General features: G+C 46.4%; 1 protein-coding gene and 1 pseudogene across 1 annotated transcript; one reads left to right on the forward strand and one right to left on the reverse strand.

The window, feature by feature from the left end:
- The first annotated feature begins 3,439 nt into the window (after window positions 1-3,439).
- LOC128852493 (dual specificity protein kinase CLK1-like) lies at window positions 3,440-9,151 on the forward strand (annotated as a pseudogene).
- Window positions 9,152-10,022: 871 nt separating this feature from the next.
- BZW1 (basic leucine zipper and W2 domains 1) lies at window positions 10,023-21,593 on the reverse strand. The gene is given in 19 exon segments (XM_054069860.1): window positions 10,023-11,256; window positions 11,508-11,591; window positions 11,594-11,629; window positions 12,521-12,541; window positions 12,544-12,583; window positions 12,585-12,625; window positions 12,628-12,657; window positions 12,982-13,129; window positions 13,495-13,665; window positions 13,787-13,801; window positions 13,803-13,897; window positions 14,498-14,558; window positions 14,560-14,634; window positions 14,927-14,992; window positions 15,243-15,317; window positions 15,319-15,341; window positions 17,680-17,856; window positions 20,022-20,095; window positions 21,527-21,593. Coding segments are annotated over 18 exon segments (1,254 nt in total). The 5' UTR covers window positions 20,086-20,095; window positions 21,527-21,593; the 3' UTR covers window positions 10,023-11,224.
- Window positions 21,594-21,853: the final 260 nt, after the last annotated feature.

Raw genomic sequence — 21,853 nt, forward strand, 5'->3', positions numbered from 1 at the left:
TTGGAAGAAGCAGCAGGGCTCAAAAGACACAGAGGACAGCCAGCGTTGCACCAGAGAAGAAGTGCGAGAGCCCGGATCTTGGAAGAAGACAGAGGTCTAAAAAGAGAGAGAGATCAGCAAGCGGCGCACCAGAGAGCCAACAGAAGAAACCAGATCTTGCAAGAGGCAAGAGGGCTAAAAAGAGAGAGAGATCAGCAAGCGGCGCACCAGAGAGCCAACAGAAGAAACCAGATCTTGCAAGAGGCAAGAGGGCTAAAAAGAGAGAGAGATCAGCAAGCGGTGCACCGGAGGACCAGGGCTGCAAGCCGGATCTAGGAAGGTGCAAGACGCCTAAAAAGAGAGAGAGTGGTTCACCGGAGAGCAAGCGCAAGAAAAGTGATGTTGGAAGAAGCAGCAGGGCTCAAAAGACACAGAGGACAGCCAGCGTTGCACCAGAGAAGAAGTGCGAGAGCCCGGATCTTGGAAGAAGACAGAGGTCTAAAAAGAGAGAGAGATCAGCAAGCGGTGCACCAGAGAGCCAACAGAAGAAACCAGATCTTGCAAGAGGCAAGAGGGCTAAAAAGAGAGAGAGATCAGCAAGCGGTGCACCGGAGGACCAGGGCTGCAAGCCGGATCTAGGAAAGGTGCAAGACGCCTAAAAAAGAGAGAGAGTGGTTCACCGGAGAGCAAGCGCAAGAAAAGTGATGTTGGTAAGAAGCAGCAGGGCTCAAAAGACACAGAGGACAGCCAGCGTTGCACCAGAGAAGAAGTGCGAGAGCCCGGATCTTGGAAAGAAGACAGAGGTCTAAAAAGGAGAGAGATCAGCAAGCGGCGCACCAGAGAGCCAACAGAAGAAACCAGATCTTGCAAGAGGCCAAGAGGGCTAAAAAGAGAGAGAGATCAGCAAGCGGCGCACCAGAGAGCCAACAGAAGAAAACCAGATCTTGCAAGAGGCAAGAGGGCTAAAAAGAGAGAGAGATCAGCAAGCGGTGCACCGGAGGACCAGGGCTGCAAGCCGGATCTAGGAAGGTGCAAGACGCCTAAAAAGAGAGAGAGTGGTTCACCGGAGAGCAAGCGCAAGAAAAGTGATGTTGGAAGAAGCAGCAGGGCTCAAAAAGACACAGAGGACAGAGCCAGCGTTGGCACCAGAGAAGAAGTGCGAGAGCCCCGGATCTTGGAAGAAGACAGAGGTCCTAAAAAAGAGAGAGAGGATAAGCAAGCGGCGCACAAGACGAGCCAACAGAAGACAACCAGATCTTGCAAGATAGGCAAGAGGGCTAAAACGAGAGAGAGAGTCAGCAAGCGGCGCACCAGAGAGCCAACAGAAGAAACAGATCTTGCAAGAAGGCGAAAGGGCTTAAAAGAGTAGTGAGAGATCAGCAAGCGGTGCACCGGAGGGAACCCAGGGCTTGCAAGTCCCCGGATCTAGGAAGGTGCAAGACGCCTAAAAGAGAGAGAGTGGGTTCACCGGAGTAGAAAAAGAGAAAGAAAAGTGGATGTTGGAAGAAGCAGCCAGGGCTTAAAAGACACAGAGGAACAGCCAGAGTTGCACCAGAGAAGAAGTGCGAGAGCCCGGATCTTGGAAGAAGACAGAGGTCTAAAAAGAGAGAGAGATCAGCAAAGCGGCGCACCAGAGAGCCAACAGAAGAAACCAGATCTTGCAAGAGGCAAAGGGCTAAAAAGAGAGAGAGATCAGCAAGCGGTGCACCGGAGGACCAGGGCTGCAAGCCGGATCTAGGAGGTGCAAGACGCCTAAAAAGGAGAGAGAGTGGTTCACCGGAGAGCAGAAGCGCAAGAAAAAGTGATGTTGGAAGAAGCAGCAGGGCTCAAAAGACACAGAGGACAGCCAGCGTTGCACCAGAGAAGAAGTGCGAGAGCCCGGATCTTGGAAGAAGACAGAGGTGCTAAAAAGAGAGAGAGATCAGCAGCGGCGCACCAGAGAGCAACAGAAGAAAACCAGATCTTGCAAAGAGGCAGAGTGCTAAAGAGAGAGAGATCAGCAAGCGGTGCACCGGAAGGACCGCAGGCTGCAAGCCGGATCTAGGAAGGTGCAAGACGCTAAAAGAGAGAGAGTGGTTCACCGGAAAAAAAAACAACAAGGAGCAAGCGCAAGAACAAGTGAATGTTGGAAGAAGCAGCAGGGCTCAAAAGACACAGAGGACAGCCAGCGTTGCACCAGAGAAGAAGTGCGAGAGCCCGGATCTTGGAAGAAGACAGAGGTCTAAAAAGAGAGAGAGATCAGCAAGCGGCGCACCAGAGAGCCAACAGAAGAAACCAGATCTTGCAAGAGGCAAGAGGGCTAAAAAGAGAGAGAGATCAGCAAGCGGTGCACCGGAGGACCAGGGCTGCAAGCCGGATCTAGGAAGGTGCAAGACGCCTAAAAAGAGAGAGAGTGGTTCACCGGAGAGCAAGCGCAAGAAAAGTGATGTTGGAAGAAGCAGCAGGGCTCAAAAGACACAGAGGACAGCCAGCGTTGCACCAGAGAAGAAGTGCGAGAGCCCGGATCTTGGAAGAAGACAGAGGTCTAAAAAGAGAGAGAGATCAGCAAGCGGCGCACCAGAGAGCCAACAGAAGAAACCAGATCTTGCAAGAGGCAAGAGGGCTAAAAAGAGAGAGAGATCAGCAAGTGGTGCACCGGAGGACCAGGGCTGCAAGCCGGATCTAGGAAGGTGCAAGACGCCTAAAAAGAGAGAGAGTGGTTCACCGGAGAGCAAGCGCAAGAAAAGTGATGTTGGAAGAAGCAGCAGGGCTCAAAAGACACAGAGGACAGCCAGCGTTGCACCAGAGAAGAAGTGCGAGAGCCCGGATCTTGGAAGAAGACAGAGGTCTAAAAAGAGAGAGAGATCAGCAAGCGGCGCACCAGAGAGCCAACAGAAGAAACCAGATCTTGCAAGAGGCAAGAGGGCTAAAAAGAGAGAGAGATCAGCAAGCGGCGCACCAGAGAGCCAACAGAAGAAACCAGATCTTGCAAGAGGCAAGAGGGCTAAAAAGAGAGAGAGATCAGCAAGCGGTGCACCGGAGGACCAGGGCTGCAAGCCGGATCTAGGAAGGTGCAAGACGCCTAAAAAGAGAGAGAGTGGTTCACCGGAGAGCAAGCGCAAGAAAAGTGATGTTGGAAGAAGCAGCAGGGCTCAAAAGACACAGAGGACAGCCAGCGTTGCACCAGAGAAGAAGTGCGAGAGCCGGATCTTGGAAGAAGACAGAGGTCTAAAAAGAGAGAGAGATCAGCAAGCGGCGCACCAGAGAGCAACAGAAGAAACAGATCTTGGCAAGAGGCAAGAGGGCTAAAAAGAGAGAGCGATCAGCAAGCGGTGCACCGGAGGACGCAGGGCTGCAAGCCGGATCTAGGAAAGGTGCAAGACGCCTAAAAAGAGAGAGAGATGGTTCACCGGAGAGCAAGCGCAAGAAAGTGATGTTGGAAGAAAGCAGCAGGGCTCAAAAGACACAGGGAGGACAGCCCATGCGTTGCACCAGAGAAGAATGCGGAGAGCCCGGATCGTTGGAAGAAGAGCAGAGGTCTAGAAAAGAGAGAGAGATCAGCAAGCGGCGCACCAGAGAGCCAACAGAAGAAACCCAGATCTTGCAAGAGGCAAAGAGGGTTCTAAAAAGAGAGAGGGGAGATCAGCAAGCGGCGCACCAGAGAGCCAACGAAGAAACCAGATCTTGCAAGGAGGCACAGAAGGGCTAAAAAGAGAGAGAGATCAGCAAGCGGTGCACGCGGTAGGACAGGGCTGCAAGCCGGATCTAGGAAGGTGCAAGACGCCTAAAAAGAGAGAGAGTGGTTCACCGGAGAGCAAGCGCAAGAAAAGTGATGTTGGAAGAAGCAGCAGGGCTCAAAAGACACAGAGGACAGCCAGCGTTGCACCAGAGAAGAAGTGCGAGAGCCCGGATCTTGGAAGAAGACAGAGGTCTAAAAAGAGAGAGAGATCAGCAAGCGGCGCACCAGAGAGCCAACAGAAGAAACCAGATCTTGGAAGAGGCAAGAGGGCTAAAAAGAGAGAGAGATCAGCAAGCGGTGCACCGGAGGACCAGGGCTGCAAGCCGGATCTAGGAAGGTGCAAGAGGCCTAAAAAGAGAGAGAGTGGTTCACCGGAGAGCAAGCGCAAGAAATGTGATGTTGGAAGAAGCAGCAGGGCTCAAAAGACACAGAGGACAGCCAGCGTTGCACCAGAGAAGAAGTGCGAGAGCCCGGATCTTGGAAGAAGAAAGAGCTCTAAAAAGACAGAGAGATCAGCAAGCGGCGCACCAGAGAGCCAACAGAAGAAACCAGATCTTGCAAGAGGCAAGAGGGCTAAAAAGAGAGAGAGATCAGCAAGCGGTGCACCGGAGGACCAGGGCTGCAAGCCGGATCTAGGAAGGTGCAAGACGCCTAAAAAGAGAGAGAGTGGTTCACCGGAGAGCAAGCGCAAGAAAAGTGATGTTGGAAGAAGCAGCAGGGCTCAAAAGACACAGAGGACAGCCAGCGTCGCACCAGAGAAGAAGTGCGAGAGCCCGGATCTTGGAAGAAGAAAGAGCTCTAAAAAGACAGAGAGATCAGCAAGCGGTGCACAGGACAGCAAGCGCTGCAAACTGGATCACAGCAGAACGAGCAGTCACAAAAGGGAACTGCAGGCACGGTCCAGTCCCTATGAATATTTGCAGTAGTTTATTCCTTTTGCTGATATTAGTGGCCTATTCTTTTTGCTGGGATTTGATTTTCTTGAGTGAAAATGTATAGTTTGCAGGCACATGTGTGACAGCACACAGGACAGTCTTGCTGTTTCTTCCTGGGATGTATTTGACCAGATTAGTGAACGAGAACCATGCATCGGAGTGCCTGAAATGCAGGCATGTCTCTCGTGCCTTTGGAATTTCTCTGAGGACAGGCATTTATTTTGACCCAACAAAAAAAAAAAAAAAAAAAAAGCCCAGGCTTTTAAACTTCCTTTTGACTCAGGATCGTGGAAACAGCAAAGAGATCACATCAGATTTTTTGCTTTTGTAAAAACACGTCACTGCAGATAGGATTTATAATGTCAGATCTTCAGCTGAGATGGCCTAAAGTAAAGGTGTAAGCTGTGTGCGATGTACCAAACAATTCTTATCCAAAATTCAGACTGGCGATTAAATCTCAGTTACTTCAGAGGAGTATTTTAATGTGGCCAAAAGGCAACTGTGTATAGAAATACAGAAATATAGAAGAACATTCTGTCCTTTGTCTCTGGAAGATACATCTAAAAGACATCTTTGATGTATAGAAGAGAATTGTTAAATCCTTTTGCTTTAAACAAGAATACGGGCACTGAAATCCTGAAGTAAAACTCAGGGAACCAATCTTGTAAAAGGAAACCTTGTATTTTGCTGTTGCCTTGTCTCTGCAAGTATCCAATCCGAAAATCTCTTCCTCGATACCATTTTGCCTTGTAACATATACAATGCGCCCCCTGAGTTGCCAGGAGCTGAATTGGAAATTGCTCCTGCCAACTGTTGTGGCCTGGCGTGTATCCGAGTGCCCGACTGCCTCCCTGCTGAATGCATTTTATACTCTGAGCTGAATTCACTCGTGTTTGTTGACTGTCTGGACTATCTTGGTGCCATTCCAGGTTAGTCGTCGAAGGAGCACAGCCAGGAGTGTAGAGGATGAGGAGGCGGGTCACCTGATCTGTCAGAGAGGAGACATGCTCCACGCAAGATGTATAGAATATTTTTCAATGTTTTTTAGCTTTTCGGACAGAATAAGTTCTTTTAGCGTAAGATGTGAGGGGGTTCTCTCTTTCTTTCTCTCTTGACTTTTTGGTTGGGGGTGGGACTGTTTTCTTTTGAATAATCTATTATAGACATTATTAAGAGTATACCTTGGGGATTTTTCCCTTACCCCCTCCCCCCCCCCAAAAAAAGTATTCAACGAAGTGAATGAACCTACTGGGATGGGATCCCTGTAAATGTACTTTGAAGACAGTTGTCCAGTAACATCTCTCAGACCAGATATTTACAATTTAGAGCACATCCTAGAACAACCTTCAGTGATAGTACTTAGTCCTTCTAATTATTTGCTTTATCTCTGTTTATTGTTGATTATTTGCTAGGCAATTTAATAGCTGAGTAGCTTCACCACTTTGGTGACTAAGAGTTCTTTTCTTTATAGTCGAGGTTGTTGCTGTGTTGGGCGAAGGCGGTTTCTCAAAAGTAGTGGAATGCATCGATCACGGAGCGTAAGTCTTTTAATTGGGCTCCTGTCATTTTTCGTACTGAAACTCTCCGTATGAGGTTCAGGAAGTGCTTTCTGATCCTACTAGGCTTTCTCTTTGCTTCCTCGTGTGCTGCTCTCTGTATTTCACTAAGGTGACCGCAGCTGCCAATCAAAATTGTCGTTGGTCCGTGGTGCTATAAGCAGTCCCCAGACATGAGGGTTGTGCAGGGCTGGTGGCGGAGGCAAAGGTTGTGTCTTCTGCAGGTTCAGCCCAGCCTGGTAGAGGTCAGGGCTGATCGGGAGAGGCGGCCTGGGGAGCGTGGGGTGCAGCTGCAGCCCCCACACAGGGCAGACTTGGGGCCTGTGCCACCCCAGCTCTGGATAATGAGCAACGTCTGACCTGGTGTAGCTTCTCTTAAAGCATCATCTGCGAGGACGCAGCCCCATTGGCGTTCTAACAGAGCGCCCACTACAAATCAAGAACATATTTTGTGTTTGATGGCACTTTTGCTGTGTGCAAAACAGTATGGAAGGAGGTTGTCTTTCCAGTCCCGGCAGAAGGCATTTGACACTTCAGTGACATTTTTACTACTCGGAGGGCTGAAGGCGGCTTGCCATTTTAGATTAACGGTTGTCTTAGGCTGTGAAGTGGGGAAGTTCCTCCAGTATTAGCCCAGCATCCATAGAAAGAAAGGCGAGGCAAAAGGGGCTTGAAGAATAATACCTTTTAATATTAAAAGGATCGAGTGTGTTTTCAAAATGTAAAGATGAAGTTTTAGCTGTGTTGGCGCATAGATGACTCTGGGTGATATGAAGTCTGTCTGACCTTTTCCCAGAGGGTTTCCAGTGTTAGGAACAGGGCATATGGGGTGATAACGACCCAACAGTCTGACTTAAAAGTACTCATTGTTCTAAACTCCCTTAAAACCTGTCTTTTCAGGGAAGGCAGACATGTTGCAGTGAAAATAGCAAAGAATTTTGATTGGTCCTCCGATGCGGCTTGTGAGGAAATACAGGTGCTGGAAGATTTAGAAGCATCAGACCCCAGCAATGCCTAGTAAGCACACAAAGCCAACCGTGATGTGTTTTGGCTCGAAGACTTCTTCTAGTGTTCTTCTAGTGCACACAGTGTGTGTATGAGCGCTGCACAACTCGCTGTTGCAATGCATGTGTTTTCCTGCTTTTGCAGTCACTGTGTCCAGATGTTGGGATGGTTTGAGCACCGTGGACACGTCTGCATTGTTTTTGAGCTCCTGGGGCTCAGCACCTTTGACTTTATGAGTGTCAATGACTTCTTTGCCATTTAAACCTGGACGACATTAGACACATGGCTTATCAGATCTGCAACCTCTGTCAACTGTAAGTGTGTTTCCTCATTGCTTTATTTGTTAAAGTTTCTTTGCAGATCCCGCTAACTGTGTGAGTTCTCTTGCAGTTTTGCACATGAAGAAGTTGACACATACAGATCTGAAGCCAGACAATATTGTCTTTGTGAAATCTGACTACGTAGAAGAGTACAACCCCAAAACTGGTAAGTTGCCATCCTCTTCCCCACTCTCCTCCACCTCAGTCATCCTCTGCGTTCATCTGGTCACTTGCATCCCACCACCTTTCATTTTCAGGAATGCACTGAATGCAGACTGAGAAAACCAGACATCAGACTTGTGGACTTTGGGTGCGCCACTTACGATCATGATTACCATAACCCTGTGGTGACTACTAGACCTTACAGAGCTCCCGAGGTGGTCCTAGGTCAGTGGAAGGCTGTTTGTTTGACTGATCTTTCAAGTATGAGGTTTTGTGTGCTATTGAATGGAGCTAGAGAAGTTCTTGGTGTCTTGCTTGAGCTGTTGAACTGTTTGCCGTCTGCTCTAAACATGAACAACCTGAATCTTTTCACAAAAGGCTCGGATGGTCCCATCCATGCGATGTGTGGAGGCATAGGATGTACTCTCCTGGAATACTACCTTGGAGACTTAGTATTTGAGGTAGGCAACTCTATCCCTCAAAAGCATGCAGCATGCCCAGCACTCCCCAACTTGATGAACATAAGCTACGGAGAGGTGGGGACTAAAGGCAATGGTCTGTGCGAGAAAGTAAGCTGCATTTCTCTGTGGTGCCAAGTTGAAGAGAACAGAAGATGTAGGCCACAAGGAACGTTCTCAGCGGCAGATTTTGACAAGTTACTTTCAGTAGAACGTTTTGGCAGCGTCTTGAATGAAGGGTCGCCCTGTTAACTTTTGAATTTACAAGGCACCTTAACACCAGATGTGGCTTCATCTATCACCATCAGCCAAATACTACTCAAAGGATTGAATCCTGTCCTCTTGACAGTATTGCTGAAACGGAACTTGAAGAAGAGAGGAAGAAAAAACACCAAGGCAAGATCAAGGGGAATGAAATCCAGTAGCTTCTAACTTCTTTCAGGAAACAGAGAACCCGAGCCTCTCATTTTTTTGTCGATCAGTTTCAGGTTATTGTTTGCCAGGGTACAGTCAAAAATGAAGTCAGGCTGGTGTGTGCTTCTTGATAACTTCCTCTGAACAAGGAACGAAAAAAACGTCTCTCTTGACTTCCTTGTAGCCCGATGACGACATAGTACACTGGCAATGATGTGAGCGATTACTGGGGCCTTTGCCGGATCAAATGATAAAGAGAGTTGTGTCTTCAAAGAAGAAGTATTTCTGTAATGGCCGCCTGGCCTGGGATGGAAGGCAGTGCGTCTGGGCAATATGTCTCGGGGTGCTGTAAACCCTGAAGGTAAATTGCAAGGGGGAAGATTACTTCTGGGCAGAGGAGCTCCAAGTGCAATTCTAAGACTGGAAGCCCGTGTTTGTTGTTTTCTTCGGTGAAGGAATACATGACGTGCCACGATTCTGACCATGAGAATCTGTTTGATCTGATTGGGAAGATGCTGGAGTATGACCCAGCCACGCGCATTACTCTGGAAGAAGCACTGAAACATCCTTTCTTCCCCCACTGAAGCAGGAAAATAGCACATAGCCTCCTATAGCTGATTGCAAATGAACTTCTCTGTCTGCCTGTTCAGAAACGGAAACTCTGTGAAGTGGTGATTGTTTGTTTGTGTATCTTAGGTATTTGTTTATTGATGCTGACTTCAAATGCGTCTGTTGGAATAAAATTTATTTAAGGAAAAGACAGTGATTGAGTCCGGTTGTGTTTCCCCAGGTAAAACAACATCTCAGGACACTTTTATCGTGTGGATGAGAGCACCCTCTACTCTATATATTTGTTTAATTTTTGGTGGGGTACTCTGGTCCACCAGTATTCCTGGCAATGGTCCATTGCGGCATACAGTAGTAGAGACTTCTCTCTTCTTGCAGCTCTTTCTGGATTACAAGCTGATTTGATCTGATTGGGAAGATGCTGGAGTATGACCCAGCCACGCACATTACTTGGAAGAAGCACTGGAACATCCTTTCTTCCTCCCACTGAAGTGGGAAAAAAGGGCATGGCTCCTACATCTGAGGCAGACAAACATCTCTGTCTACCTGTTAAGAAGCGTAAACTATGTAAGTGTTGTGTTGTGTATCTCTGTTCTGTATTTAAAACTTATTTAAGAAAAAGACACTGATGAACTCAGTTTTGTTTCCTCAGCACATCAAAATCTCATGCCACTTTTATCGTGTGGACGAGAGCACCCTCTACTCTGTAGGTCTCCCAAGAGCCAGGAAAAGTACTAATTTAATTACAATTTTATCTAACTGTCATTGGAAGAGCAAACGACATAGGGCTGATCTTTACTTTTTAGAGTGTGACTGACTGCTTTTTCTAACTCAGAAGGCAGGGGACCAGCCCTTGGTGTTTAGTGTCAGAATGGCCTTTATTGTTGAAAGAAAAAAGACGCTTACGTAGTAAGGAAGATCCCTAAGTATTAAAGAGACTGCAATGTGATAAGGAATTATTACGTTTGTTAATTTTAGAGTGCTCTGGCTACCAGTATTCCTGTGAATGGTCATTGTTGGCGTACAGCAGTTAGACTACTCTCTTCCAGTAGGCTCTTTCTTGGATTACGAGCTGTTTGTGAGCTTTCACATTAAGAATTCAAAATCTCAGGGAGCAGAGAAGCTGTTTGGTTTAACAGTGTCACCTGGCATCATGAAATCTATCCATGTCAGATTTTGTCTGCCTTGTCCTTCCAGGCAATCCTGCTGGAGTCCTGTTTCTAGAGCAGCAGGGGCAAAAGGCGCTGCCCTGCCCTGCCCCAGCCTTGCTGGAGCAGAGGCCAGGGCTTAAGAAAGCTCTTCAGCAGTTGTATGTAGAACAGTGCTGTTTGTACTGCCATGATAGCAGAAGTGGTGGCGTCCCCCAGAACTGCTTAGCTGTAAGGCAGCCTTGTAGCACCTCCAGAACGCAAGCCCACCGGCTGTGACAGCCAGCAGGCTCAGGGATGGCCCCTCTTCATACCTCACTGTGGTTACTGCTCACCCACTAGACCAGGTTCTGTCCACTAGGACCACTGATCTCCCAGGAGTATGGCAGCCACCTCACTCACCAGCTGGAACAGGGGATTGCTTTATGCTGGAAGCACAGCAAAGAGATGGCAAAGTCCCTGGGGAGACGGACAACTGCCTCTTATTTGGAGCAAGTGGTACAGACTGAAGCCTCAATAGCAAGTCACTACAGAACACGTGGGCCCCCCTTCCTTCGGAGGCTTTTGGCAGTTTAATTTGTCAACAGAACTGCCATTCATCTCTCATTCATCAGATGCCTCCTTCTCCAACAGAGATGGCCAACCCAAGGATTGCATGGATTTCATTGTGGAAGGCCTTAAATTTGACATTACAGTAGAAAAAACAGGACGGTAGCATAGAACAGAAAGGACAAATGCAGGTTAGATTCAAATCTAGAATTAGCTCCTGTAACCTACTTCTAACACAGTTTTAAAACCTAAACCCATATTCAATAACTATAGAAAACAGTTAAATAATTGCCATGAGAGCCCTTATATCATGCTTGATACAGGGATGGGTAGGATGTAATAATCAGAAGGACACATGAGACATGAAAGGTATGTACAGCTCCTGTTTGCTTTGCTGAGGACAGTTTCACAGGTCAGTCACCCTCTTCAGCTTCAGACTCCGACTCTGGAACAGAGAGAACCTTGTCAGCCAGCTGCCAGCAGGTCAGCCCCCGCCCAGCCCCTAAGTTCAGCTGCTGCCTGGCTAACAGCTGCTTTTGGATCCTCACGTTTTCACTGTGAGCCTTTCCTAGCTTCCAGCAGTACTGGGGGCACACCTAGTCTCAGAGTAGCAATTAACACCTCCCACACAAAACATCATTGCACTAAGTTTCCCAAAATGAGCAAGCTCAACTTGTGAGCTAAGCTGCTGGTTACCTTCTTCAGCGTTCTTGAGCCATTCAACAAACTTTTTCATTTGCTCCAGAAAAACACTCTTTCCTTTTGCAAGATGTGCATCTTATACCACTTCAGGATGGGTTCTTCACTCAGAACTTCAGCTGTAAGATGTGCAAGAGCACTATTAACACAGCAAACCAACTGAATACCAGTTACTTAGAAACTCTTGGCTGGAAGCCTTTGCTGTCTCCTCTAGAAGCATCACATGCTCCTTCCCTGGCTAAGCTTGGACAAGCCTGCACTAGGAGCACCTCCCGCTTTAAAATTCTGAGCGCCATGCGTCCAACATTGGCTGTTGGGGGGTCCTAAGCACTGTATCTAGGAGTTGCATTTTCACTCACAAAGAGTCTGGAGTTTTTTCACAGGTGCTTGAGAATGAAACTCTCTCTAGGAAAGCTTCAGTCAGCTGCTAAGAACAGCAGCAAATTATTTAAAGCCCAAGGTACATCGCAGAGAAATGTTTAATGCTTTTCTAAATTTTGCAAATATATATAACCTTCAGTTTAACAAGTTCCTTATGTCACTATGGCATTTCCACAGGTGCACAGCATGTTTTTCAGTAACACCTTTTAACAGCAAGCCTGGAGCACCCAGAACACCTTTGTGGTCTCAATCCCTGGCCATTCACAGCACTCAGACAACCAAGAAAAATATAGGACCACTTACCTTTCTCTAACCTAAAAGGGCAAAGGGCCTTAGAATCTAAATTTAGCTTTGATCCACCACAACTCAAACTCTAGGAGACAGGCAGCTTTCTTGTCTAAAGGAGTAGTCCCCACATGCCAAGAACAGCTTCATCTACCTTTGCATTTTACTGCTCCATCATTGTGAACAGAAGGTAAGAAATTCTTCAGCTCATGAAGTGCAATGTTGTAGCACTGCTCTTTCCTTAAAGGTCTTATCAGAACTAGAGGCATTCTGCAAATGCAGGCTTTAAAAAAAAATGCAACTAAATTGAAAACCAACCCCCACAACAACTCCACATGAGTTACCTTTATAGAAGAGCACTACTATTTCTGGAAGGCCTTCATGAAGTGAATGTTGTCATAACAATAGCTCCTGAATCTTCAACAGAAGAGTCATCTCTGACTGACCTGTGTAGTAAAGGCAGCAAGTAGAGGCTGTATTGCTGTAACAGGAACAACAAATTAGCACAACATAGAGCACTTCACATTTCTGACCCATCTAGACTGGTTTTGCACACTGTTTCCATCAGCCATCACCTAGAAATTTCCAAACCTCCATTCTACCCCACATTGCTCTGCAGAAGTCATGCTGCTTTTGCCTCAGTAACCTGGACTAAATACCGCAGATAAAAAGGGAAAGAATTCCCCTGCGTAATACTGTCACTGCATTAGGGGGTTTTGTAGGTTTTAACTCATCAAAAAGCAGAGCTGGAGGAAGTCTAAAGCCCTCCTCATGGGTGCAAAGTCCATACTAAAGTTGCAATAACCTTCCAAGTGCTTAATGGCTTGCTCTGCTACCAGCTCCTCCTTTTTGTTCCATTCCACTGTGCTCATTACACTTGACCAGATTATGGCTACCACGGTCTGTTCTGAGATTTTGTTTTTCTTCATCTCTTCTTTCACGTACAAGATTATCTGCCAGGTATAATAAAGAGTCAGCATTTAGGCCACAGACAACACTAAGCTAAATAAAAACTTCTGTTCTAAAGGCAACCAGAAGCCTTCAGAATCACAAACAACCCCTTTGAACATACAGCAGGATTTTGAGACATTAGCGAAAGACTATATGAAGTTAATACCCAAAACAGGCATGGTGCCTAATTTTAATTCTTAGAAGAGAGCTAGTATTTTAAGTTAGTTCAGTACTTCTAATTAGGCAAGTATCTTCAGATTAGAATTAGATGCCACTGTACTGCAGATAACTTAAGCTGAATTACTACAGAAAAAAAAACGCAAGTAAAAGGAAAAGAACCACCTACCCTTTGTCTACAAATACTTACGTCCTTGAATGGATCTCCTCCGTGAATCTGCTCCTGAAGTTCTTTATGTAGCTCCTTTCGAGCTCCTATGCTTTGCTGGTTCCGAACATACTCTGAAAGCTCTTTCAGTCCTGCTTCAGTAAAGTACTTGGAAAAGTGTTCCACACTTTGTTTATTGGCTGGGAAGAGTTCCTGAAAACAAAGTTTGTGACAACTCTTTCACAAAAGAAATACATGTTGAGTATTTTGCCAGTAAATGCTATTTACTAAAACCAGCTTAAGAGGTACATCACTCATTTCCAGTGGCACTCACCATCAGCCTGTTGTCCCATGTTTACTTTACGAAGACTGACAGCCACTGCATTAATATCTTTCTCATTTATCCCTGATTTGAACAGCTTGACGGCAAATGCTGCAGAAACACCTGTGCAATAGGAATAGTAATATTACTACTGGAATTCAAACCCAAGAGAATAATAAGGCCTAAAAAGCACACGGTACCTGTCAGACACCTGCTTAATGCAGCAGCAGATGCGCCCAGAGGCAGCCCCAAGCACAGCCTGCAGCAGTTCTGCCTGAGGATACTGCAGCCTCCAGCACGATGGACTTTGTCTCACTGCCTCAGCATCATAAAGGATTCCTGTATTAAACTCAACTCTCCTTGCTGCAATTCAGGAAAGAGTTGAAGAGATGGACACTCCTGCATCCACAAAGGTCCTTCTCCAAAATACAGCAATGACTTGCCGGGCAACATCAGTGACAGCAGGCCCCAGTGTCATGTAGGCAAGTCCTACACACAAACTTTTCTGAAAAGGACTAGTTTTTCCAAAGACTTAGCAAGACTTTCCGGGTTGTGATGGTAGCATGTTTACCTTCACTAATCCTGCAGTAAAATCTATCACCAAGAATGAAACCAGTGAGCTGCAAGGGTGTAACCTGTCACCACAATTTCCACCTACCTTGTCATGGTTTCTGCCCCCTACCATATTTCCCTAAAGTGGGAAGGAGTTGGGCAATGCTCCACCTTCTTTAACCAAGTTCTCATTGTAAAGACTGTTGAGAATTGATGCATTAAGTGTTCCATGTGGCTAGCAGAATACCCGTCAACATGGCCAGTTTGTTCCGCTCAGACTCTGAGAACCCTTTCAGGAACAACAGCAACTGCAAAAAGTAGTTAGTAGTAAGAAGAGTTGCTATAAAACTACCATCTCTCAATAAAATTTGCGTACTGCTTCCATGACACTTTTTGTTTCAATCAAGCTATTCAGCTAGCAGAAGCACTAGTTCACCGGTAGCCTTCCCCACTAGTCATACAAGCTAGCTGTTCTTCTATAACAGCTTTGGTGTTCTATTTTACATAATGCCATTGTATAATATTAACTCCTCAGTAGATAGTGATGAACTAGCAGAATTTTGAAGGTTTATTTGTGGGCCGATAAGGAGCTACTCATACCTTTTTGACTTCATCCTCAAAGCCTTTCTCCAGGTACTTGTAACGCCTGATTAGCTTGTTAAAAACCTAAAAAGATACACGGTGTTTTATTTTTTTTTGCTCGTGGCTGTCATTTAATTACAATGAAAATAATCAAGTTCAGTAAAGTTGGTCTGAACTCTTCAGAGCACTTCTACAGCTTAGAACAGTTTTACTCTACCTCTTCTAGTAAGTATCTTAAAGTCCATGCATTAGTTCACCGACAGCCTTCAGCTACACAAACATTTTCATTTTTAACCACAAAACAGTTTCAGTTAATCATGCTCATTTCCAGAACTAACCTGAGCAATGCTTGCATGGTTTCTAGGTCTTCCTGTGCTGCAAATACACAGACGTTTGTGCGTGTCATGTCCATCTGCCAGGGTACCACCTGGGGCTAAAGAAGAGTTCCAGCATTAGTAGCATTACCTCCTAGGGAGAGTACCGACTTGTCTTCACAGTGAGAATTCCAATACCCATAACATGCAACATGTTGTCCTTCCATGATGAGCTGAATGACTGGATCAGTAAAGACACCCTTACATTCCATCTGCTCCACTGCTGTAGTGGAACATTAAAATCAGTAGCTTAGATGTAAACATCTAAATATTCTGACCCCCCTGCTACTCCACTGGATTGGAAAACACATCTTGTTTACATATGGATAAGTTAACACAACCATAAGCTCCTATTCCCTTAAAAAAGCCACTAAAGCCGCTTAATCTTAGCAAGTGTATTTTCAGTGTCTGCTGCAGTAATGCTGCTTTGAAAGCATCTTTTAAATAACAGAGTATCACAAGAGGAGATTAAACAGGGAGAGATTGTGTTCAAACATCAGTGCCTCAGAGGAGAGCTTGAAACTTCAGCGCCAAAAGGCACTTCAGCTTTTCAGCTGCCAACTAGAAGATGCTTCTTCATCATTCCTCTTCCATTAATAAAGGCATCTGACTGGCAGCAAGGCTGCTTCACTAACCAGGTTGAATACCGAGTCACCCAGTCTAGTGCCAGAACACCTCGCTATCAGTTCCTATGCCACCCTACATGTAAGGGAGATTCTTTTGCTATTTATTAGTCAGAAACACAACTTAAAAGACGGAGATAAGCATTAGTCAAAAGAATATTAAAAGGCGTAAGGCAACAGGATGTTGGTTTTTATTTTGGCCTTGTCTGACTGAAGATCAAAGCTAGTCTACTTAGCTATTTGTTGCAGAGGTGGAGCTGAGTAAGTGACCCCTCTACCAACATTAATGTAGCAAGGCATTTTTCCCTTCCCTCTCAGCCTCATTCCTAGAAAGAACATGTCCTAACGCAGCATACAGTTAAGACTCTTGACTGTAAACCCACGGAATGTAACAATTTGTACATTAACGATTTCAAGCAGCAATGCTCCAGGTGGCAGACAAGTTCACTCACTCATGCTACCAGCTCTTTTAAGGTCAGCAGAGGAGCCTCTTGCCAAAAGGAACATCACAGTAACTTCAGTCTACAGACCACTGTTTCAACACAGAACTTTGAGATAAGCAGGCACCCCTCATGAAGTTCAGCTATTCTGAAAGCCTTGCTTTTCAGCACCTTTGTGCAGGTCACCTGACATTTCTACAGCACCCATGTGAAGACCACCTGAACATGCAACAGAAGCATCCTCCCAAACCAGCCAAGCCCCAGTGCAGAACCAGCGTCCACAGCCAGACCGTGGGCTAGAATAATCTTTCCTCTCCTCCCCCTATGCGTTTAGGTAATTTCAATTCTATTTCTGTTACGTCACAGAAAATCTTCTGCAACTGTCAAATGTCTCCCTGAAGTCCTCCTGCCAACAACTGCTGCATAACAGATATTAAAATCTGAGACAGACCTTTTCCAGTCTAGGCAGTACACTTAAAGGACCCTCTTCGCTGTATGTAGTTTAAATAGGTCCCTGTCAACAGCACCTCTTCTCATGGAACAGTATTTAGTCAAGTAAAAAACAAAATCTAAATCTAGAAGTACCACTTTTTTTTTAACTACTACTTTTCAACCTCATTTAGCTTCACCTACTTACCTGGTTGGTGATCATCCGTTCCACTCTTTGCTCTTTACAGACAGTGCACACAAGTTTACAGAAATTTTTGTCATTTCACTTTCTCAGTTCTCTGTGTCTTCTGCTGACCCAACCACCCTCTCATTTCTCACTCCCTGACATCTGCCAGAGCTCCTGACCTCACTATTGCCAACAACAAACAATCTGAACTAGCATTTCCAAGACAAAGCACATCAGATTCTTCTGTAAACAACATTACATTCCAAAATAACAGGGCAGGGTGCACAAATCACATGATCATGTCAGACTATTTCAGGGCAACTCTTCTGTCCTTGCGACCACAGACCACACACCTGAAAGGAGCATTCATCCACCTCTTATCAGCGGAAGTAAACCTGACTACAGAGTCAAGATGCACTCTTAGTGGAAAAAAAAAAGAAATCCAATATATTTCCCTTTAAGCCAAGTCTGTACAGCTTATACTTTGAAGAATGCAAACCGTCTCAAGCTAAAGTGTATCAGGGTACACAGAGTATTTCTACAGTAACCGATTGCTCAGTCAGCCCCTGAGATGACCACATAGTTTACCACAAATAACTTAAACTCTGTTCTACACACTCAATGGGCTCTGTAGCAGAGGTTTTACACTGAAAGAAAGCAGTGAGATTTTGTAGTCAAGTGAATAAAGGTAGACTGCAACCCCATCAAAGGGACTTACCCAGCATTCCACCAGCCACCAGGATGTCAAAAAGTGTTTCTGCATAGCGGCGATAGTCAAGTTTTGCACCAGATGCATCAAGAAACTTCGCTACTGCCTCCAAGTCACTGCCAGTTTCACTTAAACCTTGAATAATACAGTCTTGGAACTGAGTAGGGTCAAACCTCTCTTTTTCATCTGTAAAAACAAAGCACAGAAATGGAAGGTACCGCACACAGCTGTTTGTTTTTAATGTCTGTTATTTTAACCTTATTAAAACAAAATAAAACAAACTTACACTGGAAAGGCCTCAAGTTAAATACAGCCAGGCTCATCCCACTCTTCCAAGAGACTCGTATTAACTAGCACAGATAGTGACTTAATAGCGTAGCCTAAAATTAATTTCAATGGCTAATACAGGAGCAAGAAGTTTCTCTGCTTTCACTCAGTCAAGGCTAAAACATTCCTTACCTACCTTTAACTGAATTCTTAAAGAGTACTTTCCCTAAGAACAGTTGTTTGCAATGATCATTAGTTGGCTCTAACTCTTAATAAAGTTTATCTGTCTTCTCAGTTTGATTCTTACACCCCTGTTCATACATTAGATCACTCTGCAAAAACAAAGGCTTAACTAAATGCTTGAAGGCACTTCTTAAACACATGTTCCTACAGTTCCATATATTCAACTCCTTTACTCATTTCCATTTCAGCTGTTTGGGCCTCTCACTGTTTCAGACAATATAATCTGACTGAAACACTGCATACCATTACTATGCTAGAGCAAATTCATAATACTTGTTTTCTTGCTAGGAAGACCATCTGCTCCTCTTAATATGGAGTTAAAAGAGTCTGAAGCAACTGCTTTTCCTGAAGTGCATGGGGGAAAACGCAGAAATCTGAGCTAACTTCTTAGTCTTAAAATAAAGACAAAAATGATGGACTATAACCACAGATCTATTTAGCATCCTTCGTTGTTAAAGCAGAACACATCCTTCTTCACATGTGTGATACACCAGTTGATTATAGCTGTTTTGGTTGTAGGTGGATTTGCTGCATATTAACTAACAGAAAGCTTTAAACAGAAGAGGTCTTTGGCTTTACTCATTTCAATTTGTCCTACGTAAACCATGAGAGAAAATGCTTCCAAAGGAGCAAATCCTACTTTGAGTGCTCTATAACAGCTTAGCTAGTTCTGTTAGCATCTGCTAGTAACCTTTCTGTAAGGGGTATACTAGCATCCCCCTCACCGTCAATGCAAGTACCTATATGTCGCTAACAGCTAGGTGGAAGTCTAGAAATACCGTATCAGTTATTTTCCAGGACAGATCCATGAAGCTCACTGTTACTGCAGAGTTGTTTAGAAGCTAAACTATGGTTTATAGAATCACAGAACAGTTTGGCCTGGAAGGGACCTTAAAAATAATCCAGTTCCAACCCCCCTGCCATGGGGACAGACACCTTCCACTCGATCAGGCTGCTCAAAGCCTCATCCAAACTGGTTTTGAACACCTCCAGGTATTCATCCACAACTTCTCTGGGCAACCTGTTCTAGGGCTTTGCCTTTCTCACACTAAAAATTTTCTTCCTAATATCTAATTTAGTTCTCCCCTCTTTTCAGCTTAAAACTCATTCCCCATTGTTCTATCGCTGCACTCCCTGATAAAGAACCCATCTTTCCTACAGGCTCCCTGTAATTACTGGAAGGCTGTTATGGAAGTCTCCCTGGAGCCTTCTCCAGGCTGAACAACCCCAGCTCTCTCAGCCTGTCTTTGTATAGGAAGTTCTCCAGCCCTCGGATCATCTTTGTGGCCTCCTCTGGACTTGCACCAACAGATCAATGTCCTTCCTGCGCTGAGGACTCCACTGTTAAATGCTTAAAAAAGTGGTGGTGGGCTTTGTTGTTTAATTTAAATTTAAATCAGGTACTCTTACAGCACTAAGGGGATATGCAACTTTTATCCAGCAGCTAACAGCGACGTTCCTACTAAGTTAGATGGTCCTTAGATGTATGTATTAATCCACAGCAAGCCTGCGCTAGTGTTTCCCTGTAACTCTGGGGTACCAGATACTCTTGCTTCCAGGCCAACACGCTTACTACAGTTCTAGAACGACCGTCTCTTATGCCAGTGTTACCATACCTAATTCAGCCACGATTCTTACTGCTGAGTATCTATTAGTGCAGAAATCATTCCAGCACCCAGAGACAGCCTCAAGACTCAGCACCGAATGTGATCTCATTTAAAAGACGTATGGGAAGAGCACAAAGGCACTACTTTCTTCCTCACAGAAGCCGATGTGCGACAGATGCTCTGCACAGAGCCCCCATGGCAGGGACACCGGAACGCGCACTGCAGCCCGCTCACCTCTTTTTCTGGTTTTGAAACGCTGTCCCGATAGCGTCGGCTTCTGTGGCTTTTGATTATTCATAAAAGACACCCTGCGGGGAAGCAGAAAGGCACCTGAGCGCGCTGAGCAGGAGCCCGGCCGCTTCCAGCCCGCCCCGCGCTGCGGCGGCCCCGGCTCCGCCCCTCCCGTCCCGCCCTCGCCTCCATTTCCCGGCGCCGGCCTCCCCCGGCCCACGAGGAGTTACTGTGACAAAAATGGAGAAGTTTTTCTATTAAAGCTAAGGCAGAGTTCCGTCTAAGTTCCAGCTAAGCAACTGCAGTTTTTGAAAGACAGAGCGCCCCTCTGAGACGGTGTTCTTTTAAGCAGTGTTTTTCCAGCCTCTGTTTAATAAACAGGGTTGGAGATGAGAGCATCTTTTCAGTCTGACCTGTGCTAAACATAGAATCGTCGAATCGTTTGAGTTGGAAGGGACCTCAAAGCCCATCCAGTTCCAACCCCCCTGCCCTGGGCAGGGACACCTCCCACCAGACCAGGCTGCCCAAGACCCCATCCAACCTGGCCCTGAACACCTCCAGGGATGGGGCAGACACAGCTTCCTTGGGCAGCCTGTGCCAGTGCCTCACCACCCTCACAGGGAAGAATTTCTTCCTCCTATCCAATCTAAATCTTCCCCCTTCCAATTTAAAGCCGCCCCTCCCAGTCCTATCATTCCATACTCTTCTAAAGAGCCCCTCCCCTGCTTTGCTCATTCGCGATCCCCTCTGCGTGCAGACTTTCCCCATCTCAAACACAAGCCAAACTAGCAGAGATTTCCCTGGTGCAAAGTTCAGGATGACATGAAAATTAGTCCCTGGAAAGGAAAAGAATATGCTTAAGATTATGATCTTCCAGTACCTGAAACAACCTCCCAGTACCTGAAAGGAGCCTGACAGTCTAATGCCTGAAGGAGCCACAAGAAAGGTGGGGAGGGACTGTTCACAAAGGCTTGCAGCGATAAGACGAGGGACAACAGCTATAAACTGGAAAGGGACAGATTTAGAGTAGACATAAGAATATCTTTAAGATGAGGGTAGGGAGGCACTGGCACAGGTTGCCCAGGGAAGCTGTCGCTGCCCCATCCCTGGAGGTGTTCAAGGCCAGACTGGACGGGGCCTTGGGCAGCCTGGTCTGGTGGGAGGTGTCCCTCCCCATGGCAGGGGAGTTGGAACTGTATGATCTTTAAGATCCCTTCCAACCTAAACTATTCTATGATTATAGTTAATATTGTAAATATGCGCATTTATAAACATATGCGCATGTAGGTGGTAAATCCGTTCTGTCCGAGCCCCTGTCTGGCTGCGCACAGCGATGGGGATCGCTCCCTCGTGTTGCCCAGGCCCGATAATGGACGCTCGCTTTCTAACGCTCCAAACGAGTCTCGGTCAGTTGATCCACATTTTCGATGTTAGAGGCGGAGCCGAGCCCTAGCCGGTGCCCGCCGCCTCCCTCGTACCCCTGGGCCCATCCCCCCGGGTCTCCTCACCGACTTTCAGGCAGAGAGAAAACGGCGGAGGCGGGCGGAGCGCTGGCGGTGGCAGCGAGGACCGTGCGGGCGGAACCGGCGAAGCGGAAGAGGGGCTGCGCGCGCCCCGCCCGGCACCGACCATCCCGCCGCTACGGGGGGGTGGGGCGGACGGAAAGAGGACGGGGAGGGGGTCCGGATCCCGCACTGCGAGATCCCGGGGAGCCCTGCCGTCCCTCTGACCCCCCCTCCACGTGAAGTGGGCGCGTCCGTCCCCGCCGTCCCCTCTGATCCCCTCCTCCCCAGGGAGTGGACGCGCCCTCCCGCCCTCGCCCTCGTGGTTTCCCG

The sequence above is a fragment of the Cuculus canorus genome, chromosome 6 (assembly GCF_017976375.1).
Source record: "Cuculus canorus isolate bCucCan1 chromosome 6, bCucCan1.pri, whole genome shotgun sequence".
In the NCBI taxonomy this organism is placed as follows: domain Eukaryota; kingdom Metazoa; phylum Chordata; class Aves; order Cuculiformes; family Cuculidae; genus Cuculus; species Cuculus canorus.